Raw genomic sequence first — 16,249 nt, 5'->3', positions numbered from 1 at the left:
TCACATGTGGTCTAGTTTTTATGAGTCGCTAAACACATCCTAAGTGTTATAAGAAATCCACGTCTAATTAGCGTTGGAAGAATTCCCTGAGTCTTTTTTTATCATCTTATGTGGGTCAAAATATAATCATATTTGTAAAAATATATGTTATACCTGGTCAAAAATATAATCATATTTGTAAAAATCTATGTCACCTACAAAATTGTTAATGCCGTCACCTACAAAATTATTTACGCGTGGATGCTTCGTGAAAATTTGAAAGGGTGTAGGGGTTCATGTGAGAAGCCAAAAGTTGAGGGGTTTTTACAGGGAAAAATTTTCAGGGGAATTTCGCGGTAACCCGCCAGAGCTCAGGGGGTTTTTGGTGAGATTTCCCCCTTTTTCGAATTTTTAGGGGTTTTCTGAAAACATGGTACAGATTAAGTGGGGGGTTTTCTTTTTAATAAATCTATTTTTTTAGAGACGATATATGCATCTAGCCGACGCCCACGAAAACCCCCGCCGCCGACCCCTCAAAAATTCGAAATTAAATCACAATCCGAGGCAACTCGGTTCGATTCTTAGCTAATTCTTAGGGTTTCTGTGTTCTTCATCTTTTACCATTCGTTTAACGAAGAAATCTGCAGAAATTTCGATTTGGGTCAAACTCTGAAGGTTATGGGCGCGGAATCGAAGTCGAGAGCAGCTCCTAAAGTTGTGAAATTGAACAAGGCCTTGAAATTGGTAAGGGGTAAAAGAAAAATCTCACCTTTTCTTGGTTTCTCAGTCTTTGCTCTATTGTTCTTCCGCTTATTTCATCTAATTTTTCGTGATTTGAGAACAAAAGCTATGGAAATATCGTGGAAAATTAAGCTGAACTTTCGAGTAAGGAGCAGTGAAGTTATGTTAGCAAAAATTATCATCGAAATATTTGTATCGCTTTTTCCGTGGCATCGTATATTAGCGAAGAGAAACCTGTTTATTATTGAATATGTGAACTATGGAGGCTGATTATTATTATTATTATTATTATTATTATTATTTCCCCCTGAACAAGAGCTTTAGTCTAAATGGATGGAAAATGTTAATCCTTTGTTCTATCTATGTCAACCATTCAGTGTTAGAGCTTAGAAATTCTAAAGTTTAAATTGAGATTAAGCACTAGTCATCACGGACTCGGGGATTTCTAGCTGGAGTTTGTTTGTTCTAGTTAAAGCTGTTATGTTGATGTAAGTGTTATCTTTAAGCCTTTCCTATTGTTTGTATTACTGTTTTCTTGTAGGATAGATAGAGTAACAAAAGGAAAAACAGGTTTGTAATTTATTAGTATGCGAACAAGGAAGTAAGAACTAATCATCTTTCCCGTCGAAATAAAATCTTTATTCTAAATAAATGAGTAATGTTCCCCACGAGACTCCTTTCGTTTGTCTGTGCATGCATCAGTTTCTTCTAATAGGGAGACTGTTTATTTTGTAAGCGTATACGAGTTTTTCAGGTGTCCATGCTTAGTGTCATATTGGTATATACATGATTCTAGAAACGATGTATTGTGGTTTTAAACATATTTGAAGCATACAAGCGGTACTTTATTTCCTTGCTTTTGTTGTTACAATTTTAACTTTTAAGAATATCCTATAAGACATTATATATGTTGACAGGCTGAATCTTGGGTGAGCAGTATGAGTGGATCAACAACAGAAGAACATAATCAACTTGATTTTGTGGGTCGACCTCCAAGGTTGTTTTCGTTTTTGTTTTCTAGTACCTACATTATGCATATAGAGATATTCTACTGGAAATTGAGCTTTGTTTGTAAATCCTTGTGAAGGTTGGGTCTAGGAGCCAAAGAGACGCCAAAGGCAAAATCAGAAGTTTATGATCCTGTCGAAAGAAAATTGTTGGGGAAATTGCATGCATGCAAGAAATCATCCATTAAAGATGCTAGAAAAGGCAATATTGTTGAAGAAAGTGGAGACAGCGAAGAGGAGGATGATGATGAGCCTCAGAGCAGAACGAATGCTTTTGCCAAAAAGAGAGCATTGCCTCCTCCAACCACAACTCCACAGTCGAAGAAACAAAAATGAAACGTTCAGACACTAGTCAGTCTAATCCTAAATTACGTGTTCTTTTATTTCTCCACATTGCACTAATTTTACTAGCTCCACTCATCCTAAAATTTTGTAGCGGACCAACAATTAAACATGCAGAAGCTTTGTCAATTGTAGACTTGTGAAGGATGTTTAGGATCATTATCTATAATTATAGAAAATTATTTGTTATATGTTTAACTTGTAAAAGAGCCTGTTGTAACTTTCACATTCTTCGATTTTACGTGCTTCGTACAAAAGGTTTTTGGAAACTAAAAGTTAATGAAGTGTACATACCAAGTAGGGTTAATTGCGGACAGAACCCCGGTACTATTGCCCATTATGGACAGACCCCACATGGTTCTATTCCTGTAGATAAACCCCCTAAGCAAAATTTTTGGCCATCCACCCTCAGGAATGGGTACTATCGGGTCGGGTGAATTAGAGAATAGACAGACGTCTGTCGATGGTTGGGTGAATTAGAGAATAGACAGATGGTCGGGTGAATTAGAGAATAGACTGACGCTTGTTGTAGATAGTATCAGTTAAAGATTTACCTTCTTGGATCAAGTCTTCTTCAATGTGCATGTGGGCTTCAGAGATAGTTGGACTTGAATTATTTTGTCAATCTTTCCATACTCCTAGTTAACGGTCCGTTGTAAGTGGAATCATCTTGCTCAATCTTTTGTGAACATGGCAAACCTCATCTGATCTTGTGGATTGACCTCCTTGTATGCAAGTAAAGAGAGGATTCTTCCCTAGGATTTTGTGACCTCCCTTGGAGACGAAACTTCATTTTTATCATTAGCACTTAGCATCTTTGCAATGTGTTTCTTAGCCTCCTTGTCCTCCTCTTTCTTAGCATTATCGTCTATTTTTCTTGAGAAATGTAGGTTTTGAGACCCATATGGAATTTTAGGTAGAGTACCATCCATCGCGATCAAATCCCTCTCCTTTTTTGCTAGTACCGATCATCTCACCCTCCTCTTGATTTCTTTCAGAGAGAAATTTGGCGAGATTCTCTCATTGCCTAGTTGATGCGGAAGATTAAGAAGTGATAGCGTTTGAATAATGTTCATATTTTTCTCGCTTGTGGCTTCAAAATGACTATTCTCTTCAATGGTTTTGCTCCGTTTGATTTCTCCTTTTTCTTGAAAAAATCTCGCTTGTGAGAGATCTGAGAATTCCCGATCCTCAGGTTTTCGTTCTATGTAAAGTTTCACGACTGTGTGTATTCTGAAGATCGAGAATATGCTTGAGTAGAAGCGAAACTGGATCTTGGAGAAGCTTTAAGAAAATTATCCTTGTTTGAATTTTGTTGAACATCCCCATGAATAATAATTTGTTTCGAACGAAGTATTGTATCGGTCAGAGAATTTTGAAAGTTTTTGAGCAAGCTGGGCATCTTCATTCTTCTCTTGCAGAATTCTGCCATTAATTCTGCTAGCTAGATTCACATCAAAAGAGTGGCTTTCAGATGAGCAAACGGCCCCCGAGTCATAAAAGGATTCAAACTTGCACAAGGATCTCTGATAAGTTCATCACTGACAAAAATTTTGGTAACATCCGACTTCAATAAATGGAAAAGGATATGTTATGGCTATATGGATTGTATAAACTCATAATGTATACACATGAACTTAAAGACATCTGTATTAAGAATGCTAATATGGCTTATTATAAGTAGAGAAGATTTGCTTAGAGAGAACTGAAATTTGTGAATAATATTTACAAATTAGATATCATAGAGGTACTTTGGTGATCCTTTTTGCATGCATCGGTTGCATGCATCGGTTTCTTCTAATTTGGGAGATAACTCATTTGGATATCTCTGAAGGCATGCTTTAGGTATTCAATCATTATAGTTTTTGACTTGCTTTATGTATTCATTCTTTATAGTTTTCGACTCATTACATCTTTCATCTCGCACCTTCAATTATAAGAGACATTCATGATTCTAGAATTAACTTATTATGATTGTAATCAGATCTGAATCATACAATTTATTGTATTTCATTGTTCTTTTATTACAAATCCACTGTTCAAAATCAAACTTAAATTGAGATTAAGCACTAGTTGTCTCGAAGTCGAAGATTTCTGCATGGAGCTTCTTTGTTCTACTAAGCTGCTAAGTTGACAAAAGTTTTATCCTCAAAGCTTTTTGTATTGTTTGTATCACTATTTTGTTGTACCAAAGAATAAGTAAACCAAGCATATTTGTAATTTGTTAATATGAGAACAATGAACTAATACCCTTGCCACAATCCATTCTCCTCTCAGTGATCAAGAGCTAGTGCATGACACCTTATTTTGTATGAAATTCTTGAAGCGATAATACTCTAACCACTGGTGTTATCTGAATTTCTTCACTCATAAATAAGGAACTCAAAGCATGAGGATTTTCCCAATGCCAATAACATTACATCAGAAATAACTTTATTGAGGTACAAAAAACTATCTGCCATGTTACACTTTCCAATTAAATTCAACCCCAAAATAATAAAAAAACAAACATTAAGAAAGAACAAAAAACTATCACAAAATATTGCACTCTTCAGTTTCTCATGTATTAACACAACAACAAACAGAGAAAGAACAAAGAAATGGATCTAGGAGATCTTTATGTTGTATTTACTCAATCCCATAGCTCAAGTAGAGTTTCTTCCATTATATAATCCAAAATCACATCTTCGATCTCAAATACAGCACGTTCAGTCTCAAGCCTAACATTCATCCAAGCTTCCCCTTCAAAGTTTCTCCATACTACTCGCTCCAATGTATAAGGATGCACTATCTGTAGACATTGATCAACTCTTTTGCACACTTCCTTCACAAAATTTTCTCCTGTTGGGACCGATAATATCTGAGGCTTGATAGAATATATCCAAGGAGTACAACTAAAATATATGTCGCATATTTGTAGAAGAACTTCGTTAATGCAATCGAAGAGGAGCTTAGAGTCATCGATCAGTTGATTATATAAGATTTCTACTTCATCGAGTACAAATGGATCCAGTAACTGATCTGTTGATTTCCATCTCTCTGGTAGCTTGTGGTTGTTTAAGCCTGAGGCTTCTAATACACTTCTTACATACTTCAACTTTGTTTCCTTAGCCTCTGCAGCTACTTTTGAGGTTAGAATTAGATGAGAATCTTCAGTTTCTTCGAAAGAAAGCCTCCGAGGTTCTGCTAGCAACTCAGCTGTGAAATATTTGTGCATGTCGTTGTTGAGATATCTTTAATGAATAGAATCAAGGTGTTTTTTTTTTGTATATTAAGTCGTGTATTTGAAAACCAACACCAAATTTCAATTGCAAAATTACTCCCAAATGATCAACTTTTGAAATAATAGAAAACCTGCAAATAGGTAAATCATCAACTTTGCTGGATATGTTACAGTTAAAAAATTGACTATTTTGTTAATGTTTTTACATTGCAATTACAAATTAGTCTATCAAAGTTGATATTTTGTTGATTTTGGGGGTAATTTTTTTTTTTCAAATTTGATGATTTAGGAGATAGTTTTGCAAATATACATGATTTAAAAGGGTCCATAAAAAAAATCAAATTGCAAACATATAGAGGCTTCTTACTATAGTCAATTCCTGTCCCTTGAGGTATATTGATATCCTCATCAAAGAACACTTCAAGAACAGATACTGGACTAGGACGAGCTAGGTTTTCTGTTGTGCTTTCAGGAGCTTCAGTCTTTTCTGCAGAGTTAGGCGAGACCGGAACAAAAGGATATGGAGGTGCTGCTTCTTCAAATGGCCCCTACTTAATGTTAGAAAATTTCATTGAACTTTAGTGAGAGAGAAATAGAATAAACTCAGGGAAGCAACATAAATGCTTTGGACAAATTTTCAAAACCATCCACTTTTGAAATTTATTTATAAAAAACGACCCATTTCAACCTTAATTTCAAAAACCGACCCAGTTGGTTGAAACTGGGTCGGTTTTTGAAAAAAAAAATTCAAACTTCACGGGAGTTGAACTCCCGTGAAGTTTTGTTATGAGAAAAAACTTCACGGGAGTTCAACTCCCGTGAAGTTTGGAAATTTTTTTTTCAAAAACAAACCCAGTTTCATCTAACTAGGTCTGTTTTTGAAATTAAGGTTGAAAGGGGTCTTTTTTTGGGAAGAAATTTCAAAACCGGATGGTTTTGAAAATTTGTCCTAAATGCTTTTTTCAAGTCAATTACCGAATATTCTTTGTTGCGTACTTCACAACTCTGAACAGGTTCATCTATATTGAACTCAACCGCTATATCTAAACTTTCACACTCTTCGATTTCAGTGCTTCCTGCAAAAGGTTTTCGAAACGCAAAAGTTGTGTATGCACCAAGTGTACTAGAACTGTAGAGATAGTTATTAAGGACGGCTGCTAATGGCAGATAGAACCCCCCTTCCCCCCCCCCCACCAAAAAAAAAAAAACACAAAAAAAGCGGCATAGACTCCTGCAGTTCTATTCTTGCAGATATACCCTTGAGTAAATTTTTTTGACTCTTTTACTTTCAGATGAAGATTTTTTTTCATTTGACAAATAAACCTCCTGAGGGCAAAAGAGAGAGGGAGACAGAAATTCACTCAGGGGGTCCATCTGCAGTTGGGATATGGTACAAAGGATCTATCCACAGCAATAGAACTACAGGAGACTATCTGCAATTGGGCAACAATACAGGGGTCTATCTACAATTATTCCTTAAAAAATTTTACCCTTTTGGATTAAGTCTTCTTCAATGTGCATTTGTGCTTCAGAGAGAATTGGCCTTGAATTATCACTGTTTGGCAAACTTTCCATACTCCTACTTGACGACTCGCTGTAGGTGGAATGACCTTGCTCAATCTTTTGCAACGACGACGACCTCATCTGAGATGGTGAATTGACCTCTTTGTCCCTTGAAGGTCTGAATCTAGTAGACAATAAGTTGTATGCCGGTAAAGAGAGTATTTTACCCAAAGATTTTGTGACCTGCCTTGGAGATGAAACTCCATTTTTATCATTAGAACTAAGCATCATTGCAAGGCGTTTCTTAGCCTCCTTGTCCACCTTTTCCCTGGCATTCTTCTCTCCTATATTGAGAAATGTAGAAGGTTTTGAAGTCAGGTCATTAGAAATCTGGGACCCATATGGAATTTTATGTAGAATACTATCCATGGCGATCAAATTTCTCTCCTTTTTGCTAGTACCGATCATATTTCTCAACCTCCTCTTGATTTCTTTCAGAGAGAAGTGTGATGAGACTCTCAGATTGTCTTCTTGATGCGGAAAATTATGAAGTGATATTGGTGAAGGGATCATACTATTTGTGTTTGAATAATGTTCATATCTTCCTGGACTTGGCTTCAAAATTACTATACTCTTTAATGGCTTTGCTCCATTTGATTTCTCCTTTTTCCTGAAAAACTTGTGTTTATTTTGCTTGTGAGAAAGCTGAGAATTTCCCGGATCCTCAGATTTAACTCCATGTAAAGTTTCATGATTGTGTGCAATCTGAAGATCGATCATGTGCTTGAGGAGAATTGAATTTGGATCTTGAACGAGCTTTAGGAATTTGTCCTTGTTTGAATTCAGTGTCTCTAGCGTGTCGACGAACTCTTCTGTAATTTGTTTCGAGCCAATAGAATTCTGAAGGAATTTGTGCTTTCGAGTAAGCAGGGTATCATCATACTTCTCTCTGCAGAATTCTACCATTAATTCTGCTAGATTCACATCAAAAAAGGAGCTTTCAGATGGATCTGACCAAGTAGACTGAGAATCTCTTGAATCGTTGACATCATGATCTACCTCATAGTTTTGATTTTGTCTTCTCTTCTGATTTGTCTTGTGATCATCCTCACAGCCAAACTTAAGTCTCAGCTCTTCAATTGTAGAACTGAGTATCTTCTCTGAAATGAGAGCTTGGGACATCTCTTCTGCCATCAACCTCTTGGTACTACACTTGCCAGTGTTATCTCTTCTTATGTTCTTACCACCAGTATCCTAAAATTGAATAATATAGTCAATATCTTCAAAACAAATTGCACTATTTTGGAAATTGAAAGAATTATTTAAGTTTATTGTATATATATGTAGATATTTAGCTGAGATTTTGTATAATTGTGCATAACTTATGTTCTCGTGCTCCCTTGGCTTACATTAGGTGATATGTCACTTTGAATGAATTGATTGGTGCTGCTATGAGGAGAACCAAATGAGGCTCAAACAACTGAAGGAATTACATTAACAACAAAGTATATTCTTTGTTGATGCTCTTGGAAATTTTTCCATACACTGATTGATGATAATGAATGCAGCTGAGATAAATGTTTTCGTCATGGATTTGAGATTATTTTTTGATCTATAAGGTTAAGTTCTTGGGAATTCTTTAATATACATATACATATATATACTAAGTTCTTTGTGAATGCCTTTTATTATCTAATAATAAGTGATTCATATATCTCTTCTATAAGAATCTTGGTTTTGAGAAATGCTATTGAGCATCTCTAATTATTATTGAAAGCATTAATAACAATATTGTCAATAAAATGATATCCTAATTATAAATTCCGTGCATCACACGGGTTTGAAACAAGTTGAATAATATAGTCAGTACCTTCAAATACGTATTTTGTACGTTCTGCATTTTGTATGGCAGAAACGCTATTTGGCTCGCTCTTTAACTCGCGACCTCAACTCGCGCCTACGTGGAGAGAGACACGTCAGCAATCCTAATTTTATTCCCGTGACCTCAACTTCCTTCCCCAAACTCGTTCTCTCTCCTCACTTCAGAAAAAAATTCCCAAAAGAAAAACACTCCCCCTCCCAACCCTAGCCCCAACTCCGCCGTGACTCCTTCGCCGTCCCCTGACTCCGCCATGACACCGCCGTCGCCGCCTGACTCCGCCGTCACACCGTCGCCATCCCATAAAACTTGGACTTTTAAATCGTAGAAAATTCTAGAAAATTGAGAAAAATATAAATACTCTTTTAAAAATAATAATTAAATATTTTAAAATACTGAAAAATTATTTTAACTAGTATCGAAAATTCATGGTCCTTACAAGTGGCGTAGCTGGTTTGGCTTGGTTTGGCCTGGATATCTCTCTGGTGGAGTTTGTGGGGTTCTTCTGGTATTCGTCCATAATTTGAGGTTTATCAAATGATGTACGAGGTGAAGAATTGTGATCGTGGTACGCTCCCACGTGGGGGCCCTGACTCCTCCGTGACACCGCCGCCGCTCCCTGACTCCGCCGACACACCGCCGCCAGCCCCTCAACTCTCCATCCCCCCACTTCAAAACAAGTATGTTTCCTCTTTTTTAATCCATCAAAAACCCTCAATTTCGTGCAAATTTCACTTCTTTCCATATGATTTGATATGATTTCTGTTTGCATCTTGTTTAATTGAAATCTACTTACAAACTATTTTGGCTTGAGAGAATGATGTGTTTAATTCGATTTTCCATCTAGTTCCTTTACTGGTTAATTAAAAATTCGTGGGTCTTGAGAGAGTGATGTGTTTAATTTCAAGGTGGGGATTTTGTTTTTATTTATGAGCTTCATACCAGGAAATCATGATGTAGTTATTATTTAGTTGGTCACAAATTTTTTGTTTACTCTAAAGATGAAGTAACTAAAAGAAAAGGAAACAACTGCAAGTGTTCATTAGCATCATAACCTTATACAGAATAATTCGTAGTCCCCCCTAATTATGTTTTGGTATGTCAAGGAATAAAATCTGTGTTTTTCATAATGCTAATTGTCAGTTTCAATCAATTCTTTGCTCAGTTTCTTTGTTCAGCTCAGTTTCTTTGTTCAGTTTCTGTCAACTATTTTTCTGTAAAGTTTATTGATGATCAATTTGAACAGGCATGACAGATATTGAGGAGTTTGATGATGTAGTTGATGATGCCTTGAATAATTGCTCGGTTGATGAGAGATCTGAGTTGCCTCAGCACACTGATCAGCGGATTGAGCAAAATGAGCCTAAAATTGGGATGGAGTTCAATGATCCAGATGAATTGTTTGAGTTTTACAAAGACTATGCAAAGAGCAGTGGATTTCCAATTAAGAAACATACAAGAAGGAAGAATGAAATGGGCATTGTTAGAAGTATGACTTTAGTATGTGGTCGAGCTGACAAACATAATAGTACTTGTCAAAATCCCTTAAAACCACAAGCAAGCTAAAGAGTTGGGTGTAATGCAAAGATAACAGCTAGGTTAAATCTGGACGGAAGATTGGGAATATTTGTGGTTGTTCTGGAGCATAATCATGGCCTTAGCCCTAGTAAAAGTCGTTTCTTTCGATGCAACCGAAGAATTAGTGCACATGTTAGACATCAAATTAATCTGAATGATCAAGTCGGAATCAAAATCAACAAAAATTTCAGCTCACTGGTACATGAGGCTGGTGGATATGAGAATCTGTTGTGTGATGAAAAGGCTTGCAGGAACTTGGTTGATGAATCAAGGCGTTTACGTCTCAGCGAAGGTGATGCTTCAACGATTATGAAATATTTTTCAAGGATGGTTGCAGAAAATTCAGGTTTCTATTTTGATATTGAATTGGATGATGAAGATCATTTGAAAAATGTATTTTGGGCAGATGGTAGGAGCAGAGAAGCTTACAAAGAGTTTGGTGAGGTCGTCACTTTTGATACCACATACTTAACAAATAAGTATGATATGCCATTTGCACCATTTGTTGACGTTAACCATCATGGGCAATCAATTTTACTTGGATGTAGGTTGATTTCAAAAGAAGACACAAAGACTTTCATATGGCTATTTACAAAGTGGGTTGAATGCATGGATGGATGTGCTCCGCAAGGGATAATAACTGACCAAGTAAGAGCCATGAAAAATGCAATTGAGATTGTTTTTTCAAACACTAGACACAGATGGTGTTTGTGGCATATAATGAAGAAGCTGTCAGAAAAATTAGGAAGGTACACTGAATATGAGGCCATCAGTTCTACCATGAAAGCTGATGGTTTGTTGATTTGAGGGTATTTTTTTCTAAAGCTATTTGGAGGATAATTTTTACATGGATGTTACTGTTCACAGTTTACACAGTTTACACTTGCTGTTCAGGATTTGGATTTACAGACGTAGAGTTTAATTCTTTTGGTGTGCACTGTTTGCAATTTCTCCTATGGTGTGTTTGGAAACTCCTTAAAATAGGGTCAAGTTTGATCGAGGATCCATTTTAGGGGAAATTGTGTTGGGGTAACAGTGAGCAAACATCGACCTAGTTTTTCTAATGCTAAATTTAGCATCATAAACTGGTTTTGTTTAAAACAGGACTAGCCACAGGATCAGCTTTGGTCCTGGTCTAGTTTTAGGGTGATTGATGAACACACCCACGCTTCTTAAACGCAAGCGGGTTGAGCTGCTATTCTTATCCTGCTTGTTCTTTTATTTGTTTCACTCTGGATTCCCTAATGGCAAAAGCTTATATATCACAAGAATAATCCTTCGAGTCTCCTCTCAACGAGACGCTATCCTGCTGTTTATTACCATAATCCACCTTTATTTGATTTGTTTCATGTGTCAACATGAGCTTACAGATGTGAAAGCTAAAAAGGTGCATAAATTAGAATAACCGTAATCTACACAAAATTCTCAAGGCAAACATCAATCAATTGCAAACTGTATACGCCATATGCCAATTCAAACACAACAAGCCACCAACTACCTTGTGAGTTTTAATGACCCATGAAAAAATTTGTGGAAAGACCCACGAATTTTTATCTTGTTAACGAGTTTTAATGAACACAACACAGAGTAAAGGAACTAGATAACCATTTTAATTAACCAGTAAAATCCACAAGACCCACGAAATCGAATTAAACACATCACTCTCTCAAGCCAAAATAGTTTGTAAGTAGATTTCAATTAAACAAGATGCAAACAGAAATCATATCAAATCAGATGGAAAGAAGTGAAATTTGCACGAAATCGAGGGTTTTTGATGGATTAAAAAAGAGGAAAGGTACCTATTTTGAAGTGGGGGGATGGAGAGCTGAGGGGATGGTGGTGGTGTGTCGGCGGAGTCAGGGGGTGGCGGCGGTGTCACGGCGGAGTCAGGGGGTGGCGGCGGTGTCACGGCGGAGTCAGGGGGTGGCGGCGGTGTCACGGCGGAGTCAGGGGGTGGCGGCGGTGTCACGGCGGAGTCAGGGGGTGGCGGCGGTGTCACGGCGGAGTCAGGGGGTGGCGGCGGTGTCACGGCGGAGTCAGGGGACGGCGGCGGTGGGTTGGGAGGGGGAGTGGGTTTCTTTTGGGGATTTTTTTTTCTGAAGTGAGGAGAGAGAACGAGTTTGGGGAAGGAAGTTGAGGTCACGGGAATGAAATTGGGGTTGCTGACGTGTCTCTCTCCACGTAGGCGTGAGTTGAGGTCGCGAGTTAAAAAGCAAGCCAAATAGCATTTCTGTTTGTATGGTTGATAACAACTTGCATGTACAGTACAATGGACATAGAAGGATGCACACGGAAGTGTGAATGGTGTAGCAAATTAAGCTCATTCAAAGCAAAACCCAAATTTGCACGTATATAGGACATGGTATAATATCCGTTTGTTGACTATAAATATAGAAAGAATCAAGCGGCAATGATGTAAGGGAGAGGCTCAAACTCACACCAAGATCTCTGATAAATGTAGAATGATATGTTATGGCTATATCATTAGTATAAAACTCATAATATAGTATACACGTGAACTTAAGAAATTGCCTAGTAAGAACGCTATTCTCGCATCTTGTGTGTAGAGAAGACTTGATTAGAGAGAGATCAAATTTGTACATAATATTCACAGGGAAGATTAAAAATTATGTCATCATGTTGATTGATAAGGGGTGAAAGTGGGAAATGATAAATATATAAACATGGACTATTTTACATGTAAGCTACACTTACAGTGACATCCTCATTCCTTTCATCCAACTTGCTCAGCACCTCGAGTTTGTTCCTTGTATGTACAGTTTCTGCACATGCCAAAAGGATACTAGGGTTCAATGACGAAGAAAATTTTAAAAGGAAGGGTATCAAACTCGAAGAATTCCTCAATTATATTGTTGAGAAATACAAAGTTTGTGAACAAACTGTGTGCTGAATTTAGGCGTGCATACTGCAACCTAACCTATGGTAAGGTTTAGTTGCAACAAAAGTGCAGTAATAATAGGACATAAATAATCCAAATATCCAATATATATTAGCATGCTCAGGTATCTATTTTGATCAGGAACCCCACTTAAATGTAAGTTCTATTTCTAAAAGGAAATAAGTTTAAGTAAGATACATAATTCTATGGGAGGAAATTAAACATTTCTCGTCAACCATATACCAAATAACTTGGTAAGCAAGTGTTACTTACGGATCAAACCCTGTAGCATCGCTGGTTTGACCTTACTAACCCTCGAGTTTTATTTTTGCACATGTATCCTGAAAGTGAACGTTTTGAATCTTCTGCCCTCAAGGGGCCTATTTCTCAAAGAAGAAGAAGAAGAAAAAAGGAAGGTTCTCTCTCTGAGGAGACAAGAGTCAAAAGCTTCACTAGGGAGTCCATCCGCAAAAATAAAACTAGAGAAATAGTACGTTCAACATCGCGATATTACCGGGGGGGCATATGTTCAATTAACCTGGAAAAAAGCTGAAATCAGCTCATCAACAAATATTAGATATAGTCCCTTACCTCCAATTCCACTATTCCCATGTTTTCTATCGGTGAGCAACTTTTGAGTAGAACGGACTTGGCGAAAATCGAACATGTTAATTAATCCTGACATACATCCCGCCTTGTTCTTTGGCCGTGCAGGCCGTTCATGTGATTTCCTAGCCATGATGTTCTTCATAGTGATCTCTAGTACCAAGCCTTGCTTTTAGCCACTTCAAATGTCTAAATAGCTATATGATTGCCCCCGCGGGTTGGGGCTCCTGGTTAGCGCCACGAAGAGTGAGGGAGGAGATCTCCCTAGTTGGTCAGGAGTTCGAATCCCCGTTACCACATTCACCTGGCTCCTGCGGTTTAAGGGGGTAGCAGGAACCCGGGGTTTTACTGGTCACTCAGTCTCAGCCCGTTGTATGCTCACCAGGTCGCGTCCCTTGTGGTCCACTGCCTGTTCGCCCACTCACGTGGGGTTGAACCCCTGGTAATAAGGGTAGCTCCTTGCAGGATACTAAGTGGGGATCATGGGGAATCGATCAAGGGCCGCTGGCGGGACTCCCAAAGGGAGTAAAATTGAGAGGAGGTGACCAGGTTTCCCTTGCCGTAAAAAAAAAAAAAAAAAAAGATTTATGGAACCAAATTGAACCTGGGGTATACACAAACAATCAAACATCAAATAGATTTTCATTTGTATGGGCATTGAGGAAGTAAGAACTATCCAAGTTGGCGACACGTGTAGATACAGGTTGCAGAATCTAAATGCAGAATTACAAGGGAAACTAATGAAACTAACTATTTAGTTTAACGCACTCAAGTTTATATGTAACATGAGAAGAAAGATGCTCATATTATTCCCAATAAAAATCCTAGAACCAGATTGATGACATGCATATATATATATATATTGAAAAAACAAAGGAAAATAGAGTAGAGAGGGAACCACAGAAAAACTTACCTGAAAATTTGAGCCATACTCCAAATAAACACCGAAGTTTGAGAACTTCCAATCTCAAACGGCTAAAAAAAATAATTAAGGAACTTTAGCTGCCTCTTTATTCTCTTAGTTGATAAATAAAGGTATCAAAACTTTTCTTCCACCGAAGGCATCCTCCCCCTTTACTCTCTCAATCTCTACGCAAGCCTCCTCAATATACTTGGAATCTTCACAGAAAAGCTTGATCCTCTCTCAAATTTTCTCAGAGAACAAAAAGATGAAAACTTTACCATCAACTTCTTATCTTTCAAAAGACCCATCTTGAAAAATAGCTGTAGGGCTACATGAAACCCATCTTTAGCCGCGTGCAGCCACCGTTGGAGAGGGGAGGGCGGAGGGGCATTTTGGGAAGAAGCTAGGAAAGTTCGGAGGGGGGAGAATGTGTGCTCCTTTGGGATTTCAAATGCCCAAAAAGGGCCTCTGCATTTTCAGAACAGGAGTTTATTTTGTCTTTGGTCTTAGTTGCCTCTCTTCCCCTTTCTTTTGGTTATTTGCATGTATACCCCTTAAATCATGGGTTTTTGTTGCAAAACTATCTCTAAAATGTTGGTATTTACAAAACTGCCCCTCAAATCATATGCTTTGTGAAAAAGTACTCCTAAAATCAACAAATCATCAACTTGATGCTAAAGTTTTATTGCGATTACAAATTAGATTATCAAAGGTGAGGAATAAATGTTTTTGGGGGTAATTTTTCAAAATTGATGATGTGAGGGTTAGTTCTGCAAATACAGAGATTTGGAGGTATTTTTGCAAACATCAATGATGTAAGGGGTATATATGCAAATGGCCCTTTTTTCTTTTCTTTTTTCTGAGCAACAGAAAAGGGAGGGAATGAGAAGAAATGTATAAATGAGTTTTTTGGCATTTTTTTGCAGCAATTTAAGTCTTGCAGTTTTTACTTTTTACTATATTGCCCCTCAACCGACCTTGTTTATCTCCATACCGACCTTCTCAGTTTCTTAATATTTCTGATTTCATTCATCAGCGTCATTTCTCAACATGGGATTTATTTTATGAAGAAATGGTATAAGCTGATTTGTTTTGAAATCATTGTGAACTCACTAAAAATTTTTAGAATTCAAAGAATAAATTATATTAATTTAAGTGACGGGCTTCTTTCTTGTATATAAGTTATCTCAATTTAAGTGTCGTCTACATTTTTTTCTTAAATTGTATTTTGCATAAAGGTGGCATTTTTATCACCGGTTTGATTACTCAAGTTACTCATTCTAAAATAATTTGAGACCAGAGATAAAAACTTGATAGTTCTTTTAGTGTTCGGTCAACATCTTTGGTGAACTTTTCACATCAATTGCATTATTAGCCCTGACGTGTGGATAATCCTCTTTTGGTTTCTCTATATAATTTGAAATGGGACACACGAAACAAATTAAAATACTCCTAAATTTTATCTTGATCTTCATGTAGAGCTTGTCTTATTCTTCGAATTATGTAATCATAGGGCTATTAGCCCTATGATTACATACTTATGTAATCATAGGGCTATTAGCCCAATCACTTTATTCCCAACAAGCAT

General features: G+C 37.2%; 2 protein-coding genes across 3 annotated transcripts; one reads left to right on the top strand and one right to left on the bottom strand.

Annotated features, from left to right (window-relative positions):
- LOC109850918 lies at positions 459 to 2,267 on the top strand. Its single transcript, XM_020421001.1, has 3 exons — positions 459 to 723; positions 1,638 to 1,717; positions 1,808 to 2,267. The coding sequence occupies exons 1-3, from the start codon at positions 658 to 660 to the stop codon at positions 2,061 to 2,063; spliced, it is 402 nt and encodes a 133-aa protein (XP_020276590.1). The 5' UTR covers positions 459 to 657; the 3' UTR covers positions 2,064 to 2,267.
- Positions 4,660 to 15,118, bottom strand: LOC109849125 (protein TRM32-like). Of its 2 annotated transcripts, none has more exons than XM_020418933.1 (7): positions 14,671 to 15,118; positions 13,743 to 13,936; positions 12,968 to 13,035; positions 6,783 to 8,049; positions 6,268 to 6,368; positions 5,660 to 5,840; positions 4,660 to 5,267 (listed from the first exon to the last, which is right to left on the bottom strand). In XM_020418933.1, the coding sequence occupies exons 2-7, from the start codon at positions 13,900 to 13,902 to the stop codon at positions 4,702 to 4,704; spliced, it is 2,343 nt and encodes a 780-aa protein (XP_020274522.1). In that variant the 5' UTR covers positions 13,903 to 13,936; positions 14,671 to 15,118; the 3' UTR covers positions 4,660 to 4,701. The 2 variants fall into 2 exon arrangements, with proteins under 2 accessions (XP_020274522.1, XP_020274523.1); XM_020418934.1 differs by lacking the exon at positions 4,660 to 5,267 and adding an exon at positions 5,274 to 5,423.

This window comes from Asparagus officinalis, chromosome 7 (assembly GCF_001876935.1).
Source record: "Asparagus officinalis chromosome 7, Aspof.V1, whole genome shotgun sequence".
Classification (NCBI taxonomy): Eukaryota; Viridiplantae; Streptophyta; class Magnoliopsida; order Asparagales; family Asparagaceae; genus Asparagus; species Asparagus officinalis.
Note: the sequence above shows the minus strand (reverse complement) of the source record. Positions and strands in the feature narration are given on the sequence as shown.

Bases quoted from the DNA above. Each gene is read 5' to 3' on its own strand.
- LOC109850918 (XM_020421001.1), top strand. From the start codon at position 658: ATGGGCGCGGAATCGAAGTCGAGAGCAGCTCCTAAAGTTGTGAAATTG. The intron at 724-1,637 runs GTAAGGGGTAAA...ATATGTTGACAG, and splicing joins TGAACAAGGCCTTGAAATTG to GCTGAATCTTGGGTGAGCAG. The intron at 1,718-1,807 runs GTTGTTTTCGTT...ATCCTTGTGAAG, and splicing joins TTTGTGGGTCGACCTCCAAG to GTTGGGTCTAGGAGCCAAAG.
- LOC109849125 (XM_020418933.1), bottom strand. From the start codon at position 13,902: ATGAAGAACATCATGGCTAGGAAATCACATGAACGGCCTGCACGGCCA. The intron at 13,036-13,742 runs GTAAGGGACTAT...TGGCATGTGCAG, and splicing joins TGGGAATAGTGGAATTGGAG to AAACTGTACATACAAGGAAC. The intron at 5,268-5,659 runs GTAAGAAGCCTC...AATATTTCACAG, and splicing joins AGGGACAGGAATTGACTATA to CTGAGTTGCTAGCAGAACCT.